The sequence below is a fragment of the Bos mutus genome, chromosome 26, assembly GCF_027580195.1.
Source record: "Bos mutus isolate GX-2022 chromosome 26, NWIPB_WYAK_1.1, whole genome shotgun sequence".
NCBI classification, from domain to species: domain Eukaryota; kingdom Metazoa; phylum Chordata; class Mammalia; order Artiodactyla; family Bovidae; genus Bos; species Bos mutus.
Genome location: NC_091642.1, coordinates 37,540,843 through 37,560,858, shown reverse-complemented (window position 1 = coordinate 37,560,858; position 20,016 = coordinate 37,540,843). Strand labels below are relative to the sequence as shown.

Sequence of the window (20,016 nt, the reverse complement as noted above, 5' to 3'; positions counted from 1 at the left end):
TGGTTGTTCAGTCATCTAGTCGTGTCCGACTCTTTGTGACCCTATGGACTGAAGCACACGAGGCCTCCCTGTCCCTTACCATCTCCTGAAGTTTGCCCAAATTCATGTCCCTTGCATCAGTGATGACATCCAGCCATCTCATCCTCTGATGCCCTCTTTTCCTTCTGCCCTCAATCTTTCCCAGCATCAGGGTCTTTCCCAATGAGTGGGCTCTTTGCATCAGGTAGCCAAAATCCTGGAGCCTCAGCCTCAGTGTCAGTCCTTCCAATGAGTATTCAGGGTTGACTTCCCATAATATTGACTGGTTTGGTCTCCTTGTTGTCCAAGGGACTCTCAGAAGTCTTCTCCAGCACCACAGTTTGAAGGCATCAATTCTTTGGTGCTTTGCCTTCTTTACGGTCCAGCTCTCACAACTGCATATGACCACTTGGAAGACCACAGCCTTGACTATATGGGCCTTTGTCAGCAAAGTAATGTCTCTGCTTTTCAACACGTTGTCTAGGTTTGTCATAGCTTTCCTTTGTTCTTAAAGGGGAGTCATTGGTTAATTTGTGACTAGAGTACCCAAGCACATCATAAATACTCTGTAAATGTCTGCTAAATAAATTAATGAATAATATTCTGTAACCTGCAATGTGGATTCAACCTGCAGTTGATCAGCAAATTTGGCAATTGACAATTCTCCTCGGAGGACACCTGAATATTTTATATTATTTCTTTGGAATATCTCTAGGATCCCTTGGCAGACAGTTCAAAACAAGTGTCAGGTGAGAACATTAAAGTAATATACTACTTTAAATTTCCTATAGTTCTATACCCAGGTATTTCTAAATCCATTACAAAATTATTAATACATTTCATAACTCTTTAGGATAACTCTACATTATCGATCCTAATCCTCCAAGGTTGGGAGAATCTTTAAATATTTTCAGTAGATTAATTTCTATTTTAAAACATAACACTGAGGAAAATATTTTTGTGGTCATGCTATTAATCTCTTGGTTAAATATCATTTACCATAAATCTTTAACTCTATGTAAAATAGGTAAGTGCATTTCAACTTTTTATTTGGAGGGGGACAAACTGAGATCTAAGCAATTAAGAACTTTTTCTTCAAAATCAGAATAGAGTTATCCTAAAGAGTTATGAAATGTATTAATAATTTTGTAATGGATTTAGAAATACCTGACTATGGAACTATAGGAAATTTAAAGTAGTATATTACTTTAATGTTCTCACCTGACACTTGTTTTGAACTGTCTGCCAAGGGATCCTAGAGATATTCCAAAGAAATAATATAAAATATTCAGGTGTTCTCCGAGGAGAATTGTCAATTGCCAAATTTGCTGATCAACTGCAGGTTGAATCCACATTGCAGGTTACAGAGTATTATGATTCCAGTTATTCTAATTTAAAAATCCTAAAGCCAAGGAAAATAAAGTTGACAAACAGTGGGGCTAATGGTAAAGAATCTGCCTGCCAATGCCGGAGATGCACAAAACCCAAGAGACAGAGGTTCGATCCGTGCGATGGGAAGATACCCTGGAGTAGGAAATGGCAACCCACTCCAGTATTCTTGCCTGGAAAATTCCAAGGACAGAAGAGCCTGGTGGGCCATAGTCCATGGGATTGTAAAACAGTTGGACATAACTTAGCAAGCAAACAACAACAATTTACATACTATAAAATTAACTCATATCAAAATTGTAAAGTCTATTTACAGATTTGTGTCACCATCACCAGAATCTAAATTTCTTTTATATTATTTTTGCAATATAACTTACAAAGCTGTGTAGTCATCACCACTCTAACCCTGGAACATTTTCATCAGCCCCAAAAGAAACATCATGCCCTTTAGCAATCTCTCTCCATTTCTCTCCAGCCCCTCCAGCTTTTGGCAACCACTAATCTACTTTGTCTCAATGAATTTATTCTTAACATTTAATATACATGGAATCATACAATATGTGGTGTTTCGTGACTAGCTCCTTTCACTTAACATGTTTTCAAGATTTATCCATATTGTAACATGTATTAGAATTTCATTCCTTGTTGTCAGCTAATAACATTTTGGGTGTGCATGTGTACATGCTCAGTCACTTCAGTCACGTCCAGCTGTTTGCAACCCTACAGATTGTAGCTCCCCCCAGGTTCCTCTGTCCATGGGATTCTCCAGGCAAGAATAATGAAGTAGGTTGCCATTTCCTTCTCCAGGGGATCGTCCGGACTCAGGTATCAAAACTGTGTCTCCTACATTGCAGGCGGATTTACTGTACAGGCGGATTTACTGGTTTATCCATTCATCAGTTGATGGATACTTGGGTTGTTTCCACTTTTTGGCTACTAGGAATAATGCTGCTATGAATGTTGGCATACAAGTCTTGGTGTAGATATATATCTTTATTCCTCTTGGGTAGATACCAAGGAGTGGGATTACTAGGTCAGGTGCTAATTGCTTCATTTTTCCCTAATCAGTCTTAAAGTGAGTAACAAAGTTTTTTTTCCTATTTCAAAGGATTTTTGAGACAGCCAGGAAGCAGAATTTTCATGAAAATGCTAATATAATTTTTTAAAAAAGGATAATCTGCACACCACATTGCTAGCAATAGAACTATACCACATTACTTTCCAGTTTGAAGTTCAAACAGAAATTCTAAGATGAGATGAAAATTCCTTTTAATGTAAGTCATAAAATTAAATGGAGTCTGCTCTAACCTATGTAATCAATATGCTAGAATAAAATTCTGTTTTTTGAGCAGAATGTATGTATCCATCTCCTTCTGGCTGACAATTGCTTTAACAGATAAACACACAGTAAAAGAAGACTTACTTAGTAGAAGTAGTAATAAATAGGAATTTGAAATCTCAAATGCCTTAATAAATTACCTATTTCCCTCCCCTGTCATGGGCCTGCTTCTCATTTAATGAGAAAAGGGTAAAGCATTAATTATAATTAGTCATGTAAATTCCCAAAGTCTTTCATAAAAGCATCTTTCAGAAATCAGAGGCCAAATAACTTCTGGTCACATGTTATTTTTATTTTTCTTCCTGGCGATGTACACTCTAGTTCAAATATATTCAGGAAGCAGACTGTAAGCAAGAAATTAAAAGCTGATTGCAAAATTCTGCGTAAAAATTAAAAGAGCTTTAAAAACACATTTTAATGTAAAGAAAAATCAAACATCTTGCGGCAGAAATTAGGCATAATCAGGGGAAAACTACCAAACGTTCTACCAATCACAGCACTAGAGAACGCCACAGGTCGTCCAAAAGACGCCTTCCTTTTAGCCAACAGTTCTTTTCCTCCCGCCAAAGCTGTCCCCTAGAGCGTCAGAGAGTAACTCAATGAGCGATTTATGGTTGTTTCCTTTTGATCTCTCCCCACACATATCCACCTGCTTGGAGGTGTCAAGGCGACTAGAAATGGTTAACACTGACCAGCAGCAGACAGAGAAACAAACACCCCTGACAACCCACAGCTGAGTAAGCAAGAGCTGTTTATTCACGACCATGTTCCATTTGGAGACTATCGGCGAGCCCTTGAAAGCCCAGGCACATTTTAGAAGGTTCCTAGAGGGAGGGAATAATCTCCCCACGACACACACGCACACACACCCCACCCCTCTCCCCCCGCCCTGAGAAACATACACTGGTTTGGGTGGGAACCATCTGGTCCAGGCAGCCCCTGCCCTCCCGACCCCTCAGGAATAACCTCACGCACTAGAGCATCCGACCCCTTGCGGGGGTTGTGTAACTCCCCAAAATGGGCTCAGACGCCGCAGAGGCTGGCCGCAGCGCTGAGGGCTTCCGAAGACGCTTTCTGCCACTCCCACCCCCGCCACGGCCCACCCCGACGCCGTGGCCGGGACTGGAGACCCTGACGAGAAATGGCCCTTTAGATCCCACCCCTCACCTGGCTCGGTCCCACCTGAGCACCAGAGCTGAGAGAAAACAGGCAGGGAGAGCTGACCTTGATGCTACTGACAGTGGAGCGGCACATCCTGCTGCTTCCTGGAAAGCGGCCCGCAGGACATTTTTCCCCCTGGAGGAAGGAAACGGGAGGGCGCCGGCCGGGCGGCTGCGGGCGCTGCGGCGGTGGTCCGGGCGGGCTGTGCAGCCTCTAGTGGGGACGGTCCGAGGACTACATCTCCCAGGCTGCTCTGGGCCGCCTTGCGTCGTGACCCCAGCGCGCACGGAGGCGGTGACTCTTACCTCACAGAGGTAGCTCCTCCGCCGGCAGCAACTCGGCGCCCGCGGTCCACGGACCGGAACCCCGGGCCGACGGGCAGGAACCCCGGCCGCGATCGTCGTCTCCCCGCCCTAGGCTCCTCCTCCTCGCTCCCCACCGCCTCCTCCGGACGCCCGCGGGCCGCGCACCGCCACCGCCGGGCTCGTGGAGCCGCCCCGGGAGGCTGGGTGGCGGGTTCGCGGCTGCCGCCGGACTGAGGCCTACTCCGCCGCCTCTCAGTGCTATTGTCCTGGGCCCGGCCCTGACCGGGCTCACCGGAGAGGCGAGTGCGCCGGCTCCGCCGAAGATGCCGGACCAAGCCCTACAGCAGATGCTGGACAGGTACGGGCAGCCTTTGGGGAGGACGCGAGCCGCTGATCCTCGTTCCGGCCCTGCCGCGCCCGGCCTCGGGGCTCTTCGGAGCGGAGCCCGGCGTGCCGGGAGGAGTTCTACGGCCTGGGGGCCGGGCGAGGGGCCGAAAGTTTGGAGTCCGTACTTGCGGGAGGACGGAGCGGGCGGCCTGGGTGCGTAGACTTAAAGGGAAACTTAGTTAAGGAGTGGCGTCTGGTTTCGTCGGGACGCCTTTGCGAAGTGAGAGGGGCTTGTATGAACCCAGAGAATTAGTTTTCTTTTTCTCACTCTGCTCCTCCCCTCCCCCCAAACTGTGTTGTAACGTGTTTGTCCGAGATGTCACTGGCAAGAAGAGCCAAACTAATTTTCTGAGGACTGATCCTCCTCCAATTTTAACTGTTCCAAAAGCCAAGGAAAAACAAGCATTCTTTTGGAAAGCTTCATAGGCAAACTTCCTTCCTCCGCATCCCCAACCCCAAACTATAAGGTCAAGAGTATAAGCAAAGGACTTCAACGGTCAGACCAGAGTAGAGGTTATGGGAAACAGACATATAATTTCGCGTATTTTACCTGAACAAATAATTTCGCGTATTTTACCATGCGTTGAGTTCCCTGAGAAAGTTTCATTCTGTGGGGGCTCCGGTCGGTAAAACTTTCTGTGAAATCGGCTGCAGAGCCCTCTGCTGTTGAAATTCTAGTCTCTGGGTTCTACCACGAGTTTCTGGAGACCCTTACTCCACAATTTCCACTAAGGACATAACTTCCTGGCGACGCCGGTGCTATTGGCTAATGTATGTTTTCGTTACCTACAACTCTCAGTAGACCACTCGCCACCCAGTTCAGCGTGTGGTATAGCTCTATACTGAGAACAAATCCAACTGGAAAGTGTTAAATGAAGAGGCTACCTTAAATGAAATTATACCCAATGAAATTATGCTTGGATCACACCCAGAACACAAATCACTCAAGAGTACCTCTTCTTCCGGAGTGACAGACATTTCCTTTGGAGCTTAGAATTTTGAGACGTCTAAGTTGATAGAAATCATGGTACTGACTTTTTTCAGTTGGGGTGGCCCAGTGATTAATCCAGCCCTTGTTCTAGGAGAGCATTCGGGTCAAGTTGTATTGACTACTCCCTTTTTTAATAAGTAGTTTACAAGCTCCTGGAAGGCAGAAGTCATTATTTCAAATTCTACAACCCCCTGTACAAAGTAAGTCATCAGTAAATACTTTTATGAACAAATGCATGAACTTTTTTGTCATTCTCCCCAGTTGTGTAGTGGTCTAATAATTTACCATACTGGCAAATTACATAGGACAACTGAAGTATGCCCAGAGGAGACCATTTTCTGTCACTGCCAATTCCAATCAGAGACCCTATTTTGGTGCTGGGTATTTTGTAATTAATTTTTACCCCCTCTGAGGGCCTGCTGCTTTCACTTTTATGTAGTTGACTTTTGTGTCCAAAAGCTGATCTGGCTTTCATACACTCTTTGGAGATTTCCATAAAAGTAAAAAACCCAAGGAGTGCCAGCAAGACATTTACAATTGTCTCAACAGAAACTTGGAAATTCTGGCTGCATATACTGAAACAGGTGACTATAATACTGGCTTCCCTCATCTTCTCTACCTTTTTGACATATCTCTTAAGATGATATTCAAAGATCATTTTGCAACCTGGCCCCTTGTTGGAATCACCTGAGGAGTGTTTTAACATATGGATGGATGCCTGATTCTGCCCACGACCAATTAGTTCACAGATTTCTGGAGAATAGGGCCTGAGCATGGGTATTTTCAAAAGCTTTTCAGATGTTTGTTGTGGTTGAAAATCACTTTTAAAGGGTTTTGGGTTTTTTTTGGTAATGCCTCATGGCTTGAGGGATCTTAGTTCCCCAACTAGGGATTGAATCTGGGCCTCCTGCGGTGGAAGCAGATTCCTAACCACTGGACCACCAGGGAATTCCCACAACCCTAAACCCTAAGTGATTATTTCATCATAAGGGATAGTACCTTTTAGTGAGGTAAGCTTGGACAGAAATCTTGAAATTCTCGTTTTGCCACTTACTGGCTATATGACTTTGGATTTAAATTCTGAGGTTCTACATCATCTTTAAAAAAATTATAATGTCCTACCTTACAGGACTGTATAAATGAGAACAAATATAAGTACTTTGTTGTTGTTCTTGTACAGTCTCTATGTATAAGTACCTTATACAACAATAAAATGCTATCGTATGTTAGGCACACAGAAGGTACTTAAGATTCTGGTGTAACTGGGATTTCCCTGGCGGTGCAGTGACTGGGAGTGTGCCTTCCAGTGCAGGGGATGCGTGTTTGATCTCTGTTGGGGAAACTTAAGATCCCACATGCCCCAGGGCAACAAAGCCTGAGTGCTGGAACTAGTGAGAAGCCTATGTGCATTGGGCTAAGACCCAATGCAGCCAAATAAATCAGTATTAAAAAAAAAAATTCTAATGTAACCAATCAATTAGCAATTTACACACACACACCCCTCGCCCGTCTCCTTTCTATTTACTATCATGTTAATCTGGGCTATCCCCCCTGCAAGATGAACACAAAGATACTTGATGGGTTCTTTTGAGGAATACTGACAAGTTCAAGAGACTAAAATATGTCAACCTGTTAGGACCCAGAATTCTTGCTTGAATTTGGCTCCCTCCTAGCTTGGTCTTTGGGTGGCAATTTTTGAGCGACAGAATTTACTTCAGAAACTTGCCTTTATGTTTATTTCTTCAGTACAAGTTCTATCCTTGAGAAGATTAAGGAAATGTATATAACATATATTGTTTCGCTTCTGGGTTAAGATTAGGTATGTTTTAATAGTTTATTAAATTTGTGTTCATTGAATTGATTTGGTAAATATTGATCCATTTGCCCAGTACCATTCTAAGCCCTCAGTATATGGTGGTAGTGAACATAAGCAGAAATACTCGTGTGGAGCTTTAATTCTAGTGAGGTTTGTGTTCCACAAATGTCAAATAAGATAAAGATTATATTTACAAATATGATGGTATGTTCAGTTTATACATTTAGTCTGTCACGGTTTTTTAATTAATAGCAGCTTACTAAGAGCTGAAGTTCAATTGCTTGTCCTTTGTGAATAAGTAAATCTAGTTTAGCAATTGTTTATCTTAATAACTTTTATTCTTGCCATATTTGCAGCTGGAAAGAGTATATATAGATATATATTTTGATTGCCTTTCATTTTTATAAACAGTAAGCAGCTGTTTTATGTAAATTTATCATTTGAACCTTTTAAATTGAGAGTGGTGGAAAGGGGGTGGTTTTCTAATGTCATGAATGACTGGGGGTCACAAATCATTGCCCTGAAATTATAACCATTCATAAATTCAAACCCTTTACATCAGGCTCTCTGAATCTTATTTTCTCTTCCTTCCCTTTGTTGCCATACTTTTTTAAGAAGTCTGTTATGCCTATTCTGTCACCATTATACTTTCTCATTTCTCTTTTACTTCTCAAAATGAGGATTAAATCTATAGAGAATACAAAGAATACTATAAACAAACCGCAGGAATGGACCTCAGGTTTAAAGCCTGGTGAGAGATGCTTCTGGAAACTTGACTTTTGTGTACCCCTTTCATGTTGAACACTTAGGAATTTGTTGAGGTTGTTTTGCATCACTTAATTGCACAAGGTGAGTAGGCAAGGAACGGAGTCAGTGTCCCCAGAACAGTCAGATGGGAAGAACAATGGAAGAATAATCCGCTCCCCAGAGGCCTCCTGCAGTAGCAAGTGAGCTAGAACCCCCTCTCACAGGATGTTACCGACCGCATGGACATCCCTTTAGAGGTTGTAGATGTCTTCAGAGGACTGAGCTGTATATTCCTTCTGAGTTATAAACCGTCTCTAGCTTCCACTAAAGCAGCTTCTCATTCTCTTTGGCATCTTTCCTCAATCATATTACAATCCCATTTTGACATTTACAGACCAATACCTGGAGTTAAGAACCATTAGCAAGTAGTTGTATTTGCTTCCCTCTCTATATAAAAAGCAGAAACATTACAGATAAAGTCCCCTTTGGCCATTATCCCCCAGTCCCATATCTTCTCCCATCCCCAGTCCACTATCATAAGTGGGTTTATGTTCTTCCAGTCTTTGTTTAATGCTTTTATATATACTATATGTAATTCACAGTTCTGTTTTTGTTTCTAAAATTTAAATATATCAGTCTACAATTTACTTTTTTAAATACTGAGTTTTGTGATATTCAGCAATTAAAGAGTGTACATATAGAATCTATTGTATTAACATACTACTTGTAGTATGAGTATGGATACTCGTAGTATGGATCATCGAAAAAGTAAGAGAGTTCCAGAAAAACATCTATTTCTGCTTTATTGACTATGCCAAAGCCTTTGACTGTCTGGATCACAATAAACTGGAAAATTCTGAAAGAGATAGGAATACCAGATCACCTGACCTGCCTCCTAAGAAACCTGTATACAAGTCAGGAAGCAACAGTTAGAACTGGACACAGAACAACAAACTGGTTCCAAATAGCAAAAGGAGTACGTCAAGACTGTATATTGTCACCCTGCTTATTTAACATATATGCAGAGTACATCATGAGAAATGCTGGGCTGGAAGAATCACAAGCTGGAATCAAGATTGCTGGGAGAAATATCAATAACGTCAGATATGCAGATGACACCACCCTTATGGCAGAAAGTGAAGAGGAACTAAAGAGCCTCTTGATGAAAGTGAAAGAGGAGAGTGAAAAAGTGGGCTTAAAGCTCAACATTCAGAAAACTAAGATCATGGCATTCGTTCCCATCACTTCGTGGCAAATAGATGGGGAAACAGTGAGAGACTTTATTTTTGGGGGCTCCAAAATCACTGCAGATGGTGACTGCAGCCATAAAATAAAAAGACACTTACTCCTTGAAAGAAAAGTTATGACCAACCTAGACAGCATATTAAAAAGCAGAGACATTGCTTTACCAACGAAGGTCCGTCTAGTCACAGCTATGGTTTTTCCAGTAGTCATGTATGGATGTGAGAGTTGGACTATAAAGAAAGCTGAGCACCGAAGAATTGATGCTTTTGAACTGTGGTATTGGAGAAGACTCTTGAGAGCCCCTTGGACTGCAAGGAGATCCAACCAGTCCAACCTAAAGGAAATCAGTCCTGAATGTTCATTGGAAGGACTCATGTTGAAGCTGAAACTCCAATACTTTGGCCACCTGATGCGAGGAACTGACTCATGTGAAAAGACCCTGATGCTGGGAAAGATTGAGGGTGGGAGGAAAAGGGGACTACAGAGGATGAGATGGTTGGATGGCATCACCGACTCGGTGGACATGAGTTTGAGTAAACTCCAGGAGTTGGGAGGTCTGGCGTGCTGCAGTCCATTGGGTCGCAAAGAGTCAGACATGACTGAGCAACTGAACTGAACTACTCTAGTAACATTTAGATTCTTAATACCTCGTTATAATTTGACTTTCATCCACCTTTCTTATCCGTAGCTCTACTAAAAGTATATTAAATGTTACTAATAATTTCTTAATCAGTAAACCTAATGACTTGTTTTCTTTGTCCTCATGTCCTTGACATGTATGTAATGAAGCTGAAACTGGTGACCTCCACTCCCTAACTTGAAAGTGTGTTGTAGTCTACTACATTATTTGTCTGTCTGTCTTTTTCCCCCTCTTACACGTCACCTTATCCTTACTCTCTTCAATCACTTAAGTATGGTTCAATTCTCAGCACTTATTCTTCGAAAAGTACACATAGTTTTATCACTTACTATCTCACTTTCAGCTTTGAGTGACTCCCAAATGTATGTTTTTATTCTTGACCTCTTTGCCACATTTTAGTGTCTGCTTTCCAGCTGCCCAGTAGACATTTCCATTTGTGTATACACAGTATTACTAGTGTCTTCACCTATCTAAAACTAAACAACTGCTATTTCCCTGCTTTTTACTTAGCTTGACTTCCCAATTTCTGGCCCATTCTTCTAATCCACCAGCCGTAAAACCTACATCTTTTTTTTGCTTTTTGCTTTTTCCCCCCTCTAAATCCACCTGCTTATCAAATACTATAGATTCTTTTTTATCTGACTCCAGTTTTTCTCTTCCAGTTTGACTTACAGAGTGGTACCAGAATTGGCCAGAGCACAATTATAATCATGTCATTCCCATGCTTTAAAACATGCCAGTCTCTACATTACCAATAGGATAAATTCTAAACTTTTAAGACTTTGTGAAGAGACTTAGCTCTATTAATCCAATCCAGCCCTAACCTGCTTTAACCATACTCTTCTGCACTTCATTGTCCTCTGAATGTATCCTGCTGTACATCTTATTTTTTGCTTTAGAGTCCTTCCTCCCTTCTGACACCTGGCTGACTCTGAACCATCTTTAGAATTCAGCTCAAATATCACTTTGAAGCACTGTACATCTCCTTCAGGCAGTGAGTTACTTCTTCCAAAATTTCTGTAGAATCTCTATTTCAATAGAATTCATTATAGTACATCACTCTGAATTGTAATTTTTTTAATGCATCAATCCCGTGTCTAAGAGCCTTTATCACTACCACCATGCACATTCAAGTGGGAGTTCACTGAGAACAGAAACTGTTCCATTTCTTGAGAAGGGGAATATACATTGGCAACACTGTTGAATCACGCTGTCTTTTCACTATGTATGACATATCAGTGCTTAGAATAATCTTGCTGAAGCACCATTTTTAAAATATCTCATTTGTTCAAAACCTGCATTTTTTTAATTGCTTACTAAGCTTAAGTTCAAAATTTTTTAACTTGGCCTTCAAGACCCTCCATAGTCTATGCTCTCTATTATGTTTAAGACACAGAGTACATTGCTGGCACTAGCTACCTTCTTAAAGCTCTGCTTCTGTTTAAAAGTGAGTACGTGAGTATACATCTTTTGCCCAGGCCAGCTTGATATGCACACTGTCCTGTATTCTTTTCAGCATCTTGTCTTTCAAAATTCTACTCACTCTTCAAGATCCAGTTTAGTTTCTGCCTCATTTATAAAGCTTTTCTGACTATTTCAGCCAGAAATATTTCCCACTCTTCTCCAGACTCTTGTAGCAGTTCTTTACATACCATATATACGTACATGCTCCTTATATGCCATAGTTATAAGATGTGAGGTGGTAACATTTATATGGCACATTAGGGTACACTGGAAGAGGTTTAGATTTCTAGTGAAAGCTCCTTATGGCTGCTTAAAAGTACCCTAGCAAAAATGAAACACATAATGACTTGCACTAACTATAATTTCCTTAAAAATGAGAAATGGAAAATTTTCTCCGAATACACTATCCGTAAGGCAGCATGGTGCAGTGAAAAAAGCTGATTTTTTTTTTTATGGCATATAATTTATAAAAATCTGATGTTTTAGAGTTGAGGCCTAGGTTGCATTCATACCTTTGTATTTAACCATGAAGCCTTGGGCAGACTGTTTAACCTTTCTGGGCTTTTGTTTCCTTATTTAAGGGGGGAAATAATTATGTTTGCAGACTTTATGAAGATCAGAGATAAAGAGCATGGCATGAGTATATGCTCAATAAATGATTGCTTTCACTGTGGTATATTTCTCTTCCCCTCTTTCATAATGTATTAATAATTGTGGTAGCTCTTTGATAAATTCAGATACTTTTAACTTCCATTCCACTTGGGTGGACAGACATATAAAGGGGTTTTTAGCCTTGATGGTATAGTTTTTGTTTAAGAATACATGGGATGTGATACTTTTAATCCTGAGACAAAGCTGCAGTTTGCAGCTTTTTTCCATTGTTAAATTTAGGCATTCCTTGCATTAACCAGAGCATGGTTCACTAAACATGTTTTAAATTAAGAACATGTTCTCTTTCCTTAAAACACTCATGCAAATACATTGGTAAGGCACCATGTATAATACAACAATAACAATTTAAAGCCTATTTCATTGCTCTCACTCCTGTATTCTGGAACTCTTCTGTTCTGCTACCCTCCGTTTTCTATCAAAGTAATCTCTAGGGCAGATTTTCCAAATCTTTCTGATAATCCAAGATAAATACCTGCAGTCTAAATCTGCAAAGATAGACTTTACTGTCAGCTGTTTTATTAGATAACCATACTAGTTAATTTATGTGCCAGTGAAAAAGGATTCTATTGATAAATAAAGTTTGCTCCCCTTTTTTCCCCATATACTTTTTAAATAATTAACCATATAAACTGGTTTAGTCACATATGAACCCTGTGAGGTAGGTTACCTTTGTCATCCATCCTTTCCCAACTGGTTTGTAATATCTAGCTTTATTTCAAAACTCTTCTGCTCCAACTACATTGGTTTTCTCATGGTCCATGGCCATATGCTCATTTCTGTCTCTAAGCATGCTTATGCTGTTATTCTTACTTCAGATAGCCTTATTCTTTTCATTCCCTAATTGTCATTTCAATTGTAGTTCTGCCTTTTCATGAAACATTCTCAGCTATTTCATCCTGTGTTTCTTATGGTCATCATCACATTTCTGTATTAGCTGGACACTTAATGTTTTGTGTGGTTGTTTTTATGTGATTCTTCTATGCATATATTTGTTCCTTAACTAGACTGTAAGTTCCTTAAATGTATTTCTTCTGACATCAAATAGTGAACATACTTAGTACATTCAAGTTAATCTCGGAGAAATCTTGAATACACTTAGATTTAAGACAAACTAGATACGTATTTCTCAAACTGTTCATAAGTTTTGCTATCAAGAAGGATTTACAATTGGCAAATGTTTGAATTTAAATTTAAAATCACATAGAATTAACTTTTTTTTCTTTTTAATAAAGAGAGGCATATTATGCAGATCAGTGATATTTCCAGTACCAATAAGACCATACATTTATTTTAAGGAATAAGTAATAGACTTTAGATTGTCTACTTTAGTTCTTTCTCATGTCTTCATAGTATAATAGTGATTTGTTCTTTGATCTCTGAACCAGTTGTGATAATTCCTAGACCTCTTTTTAGTCTGTAAACCAATGAGCCTCAGCTTGGCTGGCAGAAAGGTGTGGAAGTATTATAAATTGTGAGTGTAAATTGCTGATATCAGCAAGCAAGTAGCATATACAAAACCTAGTAGAAGAAAAAGAAGGATGGAAGAAAGTGAATTATGGATTTGAATGAATGTCTTATGCAATGGTGTTGGCCTACTGAAAAACTAAAGAACGATTAGGAATCCAGGACTTTCCCACTAAATACCAGGGTGCCAGGCAGAACTACTTTATGAGCTAATTTAGGTAAGAAAATGTATCCATGAATGTATCCATAGTTATAAAGTTGGTAGCATCTTTCTTGTCTATCCATGCCATTATTGCTACTGTTCATTTGGTGCTTATATATATGCCAAAAATAAGCTGTTTGAAGATCACTTGTTTAATCCTTTACAATAGAGAATCTTTTTTTAATTTATTTTATTGAAGTATAGTTAATTTACAATGTTGTGTTAATTTCTGATGTTCAGCAGAGTGACTGAGCCACACACCGACATACAGTTTCCTTATTCTTCTCTGCTGTGGCTGATCACAGAGTACTGAACATAGTTCCCCATACTATACAGTAGGATCTTACTGTTTATCCATTCTGAATATGTATCAGTTTGCATCTGCTAGTCCCAGACTCCTGATGCATCCCTCCCCCTTGGCAACCACAAGTCTGTTCTCTATGTCTGTGAGTCTGTTTCTACTTTTTTTATAGGTAAATTCATTTGTGTCATTTTAGATTCCACACGTAAGTGATGTTATTATGGTATTTGTCTTTCTCTTTCTGACTTACTTAGTATGATCATCTCGGTCCATCCATGTTGCTGCAAATGGTATTATTTCATTTTTTATGGCTGAATAGTATTCATTAGATAACCATACTAGTGAATTTATGTGCCAGTGAGAAACTATTCTGTTGATGTGTGTGTGTGTGTGTGTGTGTCCATGTACATGTGTGCACATACCACATCTTTATCCATTCATCTGTCAGTAGACATTTAGGTTATTTCCATGTCTTGGCTATTGTAAATAGTGCTGCTTATGAACATAAGGGTACATGTATCTTTTTTGAATTATGGTTTTGTCAGGATACATACCCAGGAGTGGGATTCCTGGATCATACGTCAACTCTGTTTTTAGTTTTTTTGCAGACCCTCTATACTGTTTTCCATAGTGGCTGCACCAGTTTAATTCCCACCAACAGAGTAGGGGAGGTTCTACCATAGGGAATTTTAACATAAAACCTTTTTTTATCCTGAGAACTACTTTGGAAGTTTAGTTATGCATATGAGTTCCTTCTCAGAATGTTTTGAAAGAGTAAAACAAAATAGGTAGGTCAGAAATGAACCAATTATGTAGAAACACACCTGAAAAATATTAAAAATCTGATCTAGTAATAGGAGCTTTAACACAAATGCAAGATCTATTATTGGTGACTCTGATAATTAATTTCAGATTAATGATGGGTTAAATGTTATTTGGGGATCTGGACAGCTATAATATGAAAATTCCTAGTCACTGTGCTAATTTCTAATTGCTGTACTGCTAATATTACTATGATTTACTTAGATTCATAATTGAAAGAAAATTGAATATCATTCAGTGATTAGTGAAAATGTTAAAAATGTAATTTTTTCTCCATCCAAATTTACTAACCCCATAAATTTTATGTGGACCCCAGATTAAGAACCCCCTGACTTAAAGAAGTTCTGAAAGAGATTGTCATTAAACCTAAAATAAGCAGTAAGTAGGGAATTTGAACTCAAACAATCTGGCTCCAAAGCCCAAATTCTTTAACCAGTTAGAATATCCTGAACTCACAAAATCTTTTTCCCAAATTTAGCTAGCTTTTTTCCTTTAGAATAAAAAAAGATCTGAAGCATTTTGTTTACTATTTAAATTAAAAACCAAATAGCTTAGAAGTGTTTACATTGAATGTAAAATCAGATTTAATTTTTGTATTATGGTGAGTTGAGAAAATTGACAAAGGGAAGAAATATGGAAAAAGGAAGAATGGCCAAAGCAGAGGTTCTCAAACTTTAGGTCTCACAATCAATCACATGAAGGATTTGTTAAAATACAACATTGATGACTCCTCAAAAGTTAAAAATAGAAATACTGTATGATTTAGCAATTTCACTTCTGGGTATATATCCAAAAAAATTAAAAACAGGGTCACAAAGAAATGCTTGTACACCCAGGTTCATAACAGCATTATTCACAATAACTAAACCTGGAAGCAGCCCTAGTATCTATGACTGAGATGAGCTAATGTGGTATGTATACATACAATAGGATAGTATTCAGCCTCAAAAAGGAAAGATAATCTGCAATATTATCTGCTACAATGTGGATGAACCTAGAAGACATAGACAAATACTGGATGATTCCACTTGTGTGAGGTTCTTAGACTAGTCAGTTATAAAGACAGAAAATATAAGGGTAACTGTCAGGAGCTTGGGGAATTTAATAAGAACAGAATTTGTTTTACCAGATGAAAAGAGTTATATGGGGATGGGTGGTGGTAATGGTAGCACAACCTGTAAATGTGTTTAATACCACTGAATTGTGCACTTAAAGGTAGTTAAGATGGAAATTTTATGTTATATGTTCTACCACAATCAAAAAAGAAAAATAATTTTTGAAGAAATTTAAAATAAAACAATTTTTTAAATGTAATGTTGGGTCCCATCAGAGTTTTTGATTCTGCAGGTCTGGGGTGGGACCTGAAAATCTGCGTTTCTAGCAAGTTCTCAGATGATGCTTGTACATCACACTGATCGCTGCTTTCTGAGAGATGGAGGATTGAAGAGAACAAGGGTAGGAAATGACTCAAAGAGAAGCTCTTAATTAGAGTTTTGTCAGAAATTACAACCTCTCCTTGGGTGTGGACTTGAAAGGTTTTTGGCTTTTTCTTTTGAAATGGCAAATAGCCAGTTCTCACTTTTTTTTTAATCATTAAAATCCAATGCTCAAATTTATTAAGATAATAATGGGGGAGAGGGGTAGGGAGGAGAGGAGGTGTGCCTCAGAGCAGTTGTTCTTACTTTTAAGGGTATTAAAATTGCCATCCCATAAATTATAACATTAAAATATAACTTAAAGTAGAATTATAGTTAAATTGATCCTGCAGTGGAAATATTATAGCGCTGTCAGTAAGAATTTTTAATTTCAAAGTGTTTGGTTTTATCTTTGTTGGCTGTTTCTATCTAAGAAATGACCTGATCTAATAGCCAGAATCAGGAGCGAATTTTTGCTCTGTGTGAGAAACAGAAAAATTTGCACAACTCAGAGTACTTGGCAGTGGAAATCAAATTTATTTAAGTCTTTCCTGCTCAAGTCTGGTCAGTAGGAAATAAAGCCATTGACAAAAATACCTGTGTGTTATTATAAAAGCTGTTTAGGAATTCACATCATATAATTGTTCAGGGCTATCTCTTTATTTCCAATTTCTCACACTCTATAACAAGATTGTTTGGGTTACGCCTGAAAGATCTGCCCCAAACAGGTTAAACCAGGGGAAAAAAAAACAAACCTATGGGTTTATGTAAGTGAACAGCACAAGGGTATATTTAGCTTTAAGCACAGCTTGATCCATGTCTCAGACAAAGTCATCAGTTTCTATCTTTTAGCTTCCTCTGGGTTCTTTAGGCTCCACGTTGTGGCTTTCCTGGCAGCAAAGCCTCACACTCTCATTTAGCTCCTCATTTTTCCTGCCTTCAAGCCCAGTGGAAAAGAAAGTCTGTGTACCAACTTTCCCAGCAAAAATTCTGAAGTTCACTCTAATAAAACCAGCTTTATGGGCCCAAACTCGTCACTGTAATCTAGGATGAGGGATACTCCCCTTAACCAATCTAAGGATTACTCTTCCTGGAGCTGGGGGTGTGGGACTAACTGCCTAAATAAACCGCACACGTGGCTGATGCTAGAGGGAAGAGTGATTTTCCTTAAAAAGTGTGGGATACTTTTTGCTCCTAAAAAAGAGAAATCATGCTGTACATTAAACCACAAATTTCTACTTTCCTAAGATCTTGAGGGAACTATAAACCCATCATTTTCAAGCAACCTCTTTTCTCCTTAAATGGAAGAAGGAAAGGAATTGGGGAATAAATAGCTGAAATAGATTGCATCAAGGAGGGAGTAGGGTATAGAGAAGCAAAGAGTGAAACCATAATTATAAAACCTTCTTAGGTGATATTCCTGGTCAGACTATTATAAGTTTTTTTTTTAGTGAAGGAAGAAAAGATGTCTATACCACATTGTTCCCTCCCCTCATTTCCACCCCTAAAAACTAATAACTGTCTTATAGGCTGTCTGCCCATGTGACCATTTTTATACTCTTTAAGTTAATTTCCCACATACCTGGCCCTTATTTCACAGACTAATGTTCTTTCCATATCATGTAGGTTAAACTCATAAACCTATTAAGGAGGTGTATCAGTTAATAAATTCTTTAGAACTTAACATTTTCTGTACTGTTATTTATATTAAAAATATGTAGTCATCAGAATCTATTATTTCTACCTTAAGTCCAGTAATTATCCCTTTCACACAGTTTGCTTTCTGCAGTCTCTCTACTTTTTTTTAACCTGCCATTTTTCTGTACTAGTGGTTCCCAAACTTTATTTAATATCACATCACCTTGAGGGTTTGTTAAAACACAGATTTCTAGGCCCTCTTCCTCTTGAGTTTCTCATTTACTAGGTCTGGAGTAGAGCCAGAGAATTCGCAGGTTTCCTAGTGGTTCTGAACTGCTGTCTCAGAGAACTTTGTTTTGAGAATCCCTATGATAAAATCACTTGCCCCTGCAAATTTCTACTGTCACGCCTTCCTGAAGCCGTCTCTGGTCTATCCAGATTGATCCTTCCTTCTTCTTAAAATAGGGAAGGATATACCTGTGGTAATTTCACTGGAACTTTAAGTATCTTATATCTACTAGATGTAGCCCAAATTAAATTACAGAGTTTTCCAGATAGGTACAGTCTTTGATTTATTTTGTTTATGCAGCTTCATGGAACCAGTGAAACTACATGGAATCAGTGAATGCACAGTGTATGTTACTGGCACTTTCTTTAGTTTTCAGCTGCTTGCTTGTTTTGTACTATTAAGTTATAAGTCTTCATTTCATACTTATTTGCATCTAAATTATAATTTTTAGATGCAGTAATTTGGTGGTATTATAAATTTACATATTGTGGGCAATACTATTTGATCTCAGATGACCATCATCAGATGTAATGTTAAGCGATTAGAATAAATGGAAAATGTGTGTGGTAAGTTGGTAGATGTTGAAAATCAGCAAACCTTTTGGGTGTATTATTATCAATAAGGGTTCTTTTTTTAAATATCCCCTCTATAGGATAATTTCAGCTAATCTCTAATGAGCATTAGCTTAAAAATCCAAATTTTAAGCTGTATACTATCACTATGAATTAAACAATGTACCTAATAAGTTCACTGTAAATCATTGTTCAACCATCTTATCTACCATAGCCGTAAAATTAGAAAAAAATCCAGAAGTGCCTCTTTTAAATGTCACCTGAGTACCTTCTAAAAAGTAAAACTGTAAATGTGTTTAGGGGTGAAGTGCACTAATGTCTGAAACTTTGAAATGCATCAAAAAATAAGATTGGTGAAAGAATATGTAGCAAAATGATAGAATCTGGGTGTTAGGAATATGGGTATTCACCAGTTTTTCATTTTTTTTTTTTTAAGTTTGAAATTTTTCATATTACTTGAGGGGGGTGGTGGTACAGAAATAGGCTTATTCTTATTCAGAATTTGTAGGGATTATAGCTTATTCAGAATTTGTAGGGATTATAGCTATACAACGGAGAAGGCAATGGCACCCCACTCCAGTACTCTTGCCTGGAAAATCCCATGGACAGAGGAGCCTGGTAGGCTGCAGTCCATGGGGTCACTAAGAGTCGGACACGACTGAGTGACTTCACTTTCACTTTTCACTTTCATGCATTGGAGAAGGAAATGGCAACCCACTCCAGTGTTCTTGCCTGGAGAATCCCAGGGACGGGGGAGCCTGGTGGGCTGCCGTCTATGGAGTTGCACAGAGTCGGACACGACTGAAGTGACTTAGCATAGCGTAGCATAGCATAGCTATACAAATATTCCCATTATATTGATGTATGAAACTTCCATTTAAATAAATGTTAAACACATAAATATAGGCGGTTTCATTTGGTTCAACCTAATTAATACTTTTACATTTTGTTTTTTCCTGATGACTGGAAATTGGCTTAATTTAAGATTCAGTTTAATTTAGCTACGTTTGTGTTCTATCGTTGATATGAAAAACTTAACAAGAACCTAGAAGTCTAGTTTCTAGATATTTCTGCCTATATTTTGTTACCAAAATAATACATTTCATTCCATCAGCGATATACAAATGTATTTACAAAAT

The 20,016-nt window shown here is 38.9% G+C and overlaps 2 protein-coding genes across 2 annotated transcripts in view; one reads left to right on the top strand and one right to left on the bottom strand.

The window, feature by feature from the left end:
* CPEB3 (cytoplasmic polyadenylation element binding protein 3) overlaps positions 1-4,103 on the bottom strand; it is a 204,398-nt gene extending 200,295 nt beyond the window's left edge. The window contains exon 1 of the mRNA XM_070363675.1: positions 3,971-4,103. The gene's annotated coding sequence lies outside the window, so the exon portion shown is untranslated. The remainder of the gene's footprint in view (positions 1-3,970) is intronic.
* Positions 4,104-4,212: 109 nt separating this feature from the next.
* The window catches only part of MARCHF5 (membrane associated ring-CH-type finger 5), a 53,317-nt gene continuing 37,513 nt past the window's right edge, over positions 4,213-20,016 (top strand). Inside the window, exon 1 of the mRNA XM_014476659.2 lies at positions 4,213-4,570. Within this exon, the coding sequence (XP_014332145.2) occupies positions 4,536-4,570 (35 nt within the window). The 5' untranslated portion in view covers positions 4,213-4,535. The remainder of the gene's footprint in view (positions 4,571-20,016) is intronic.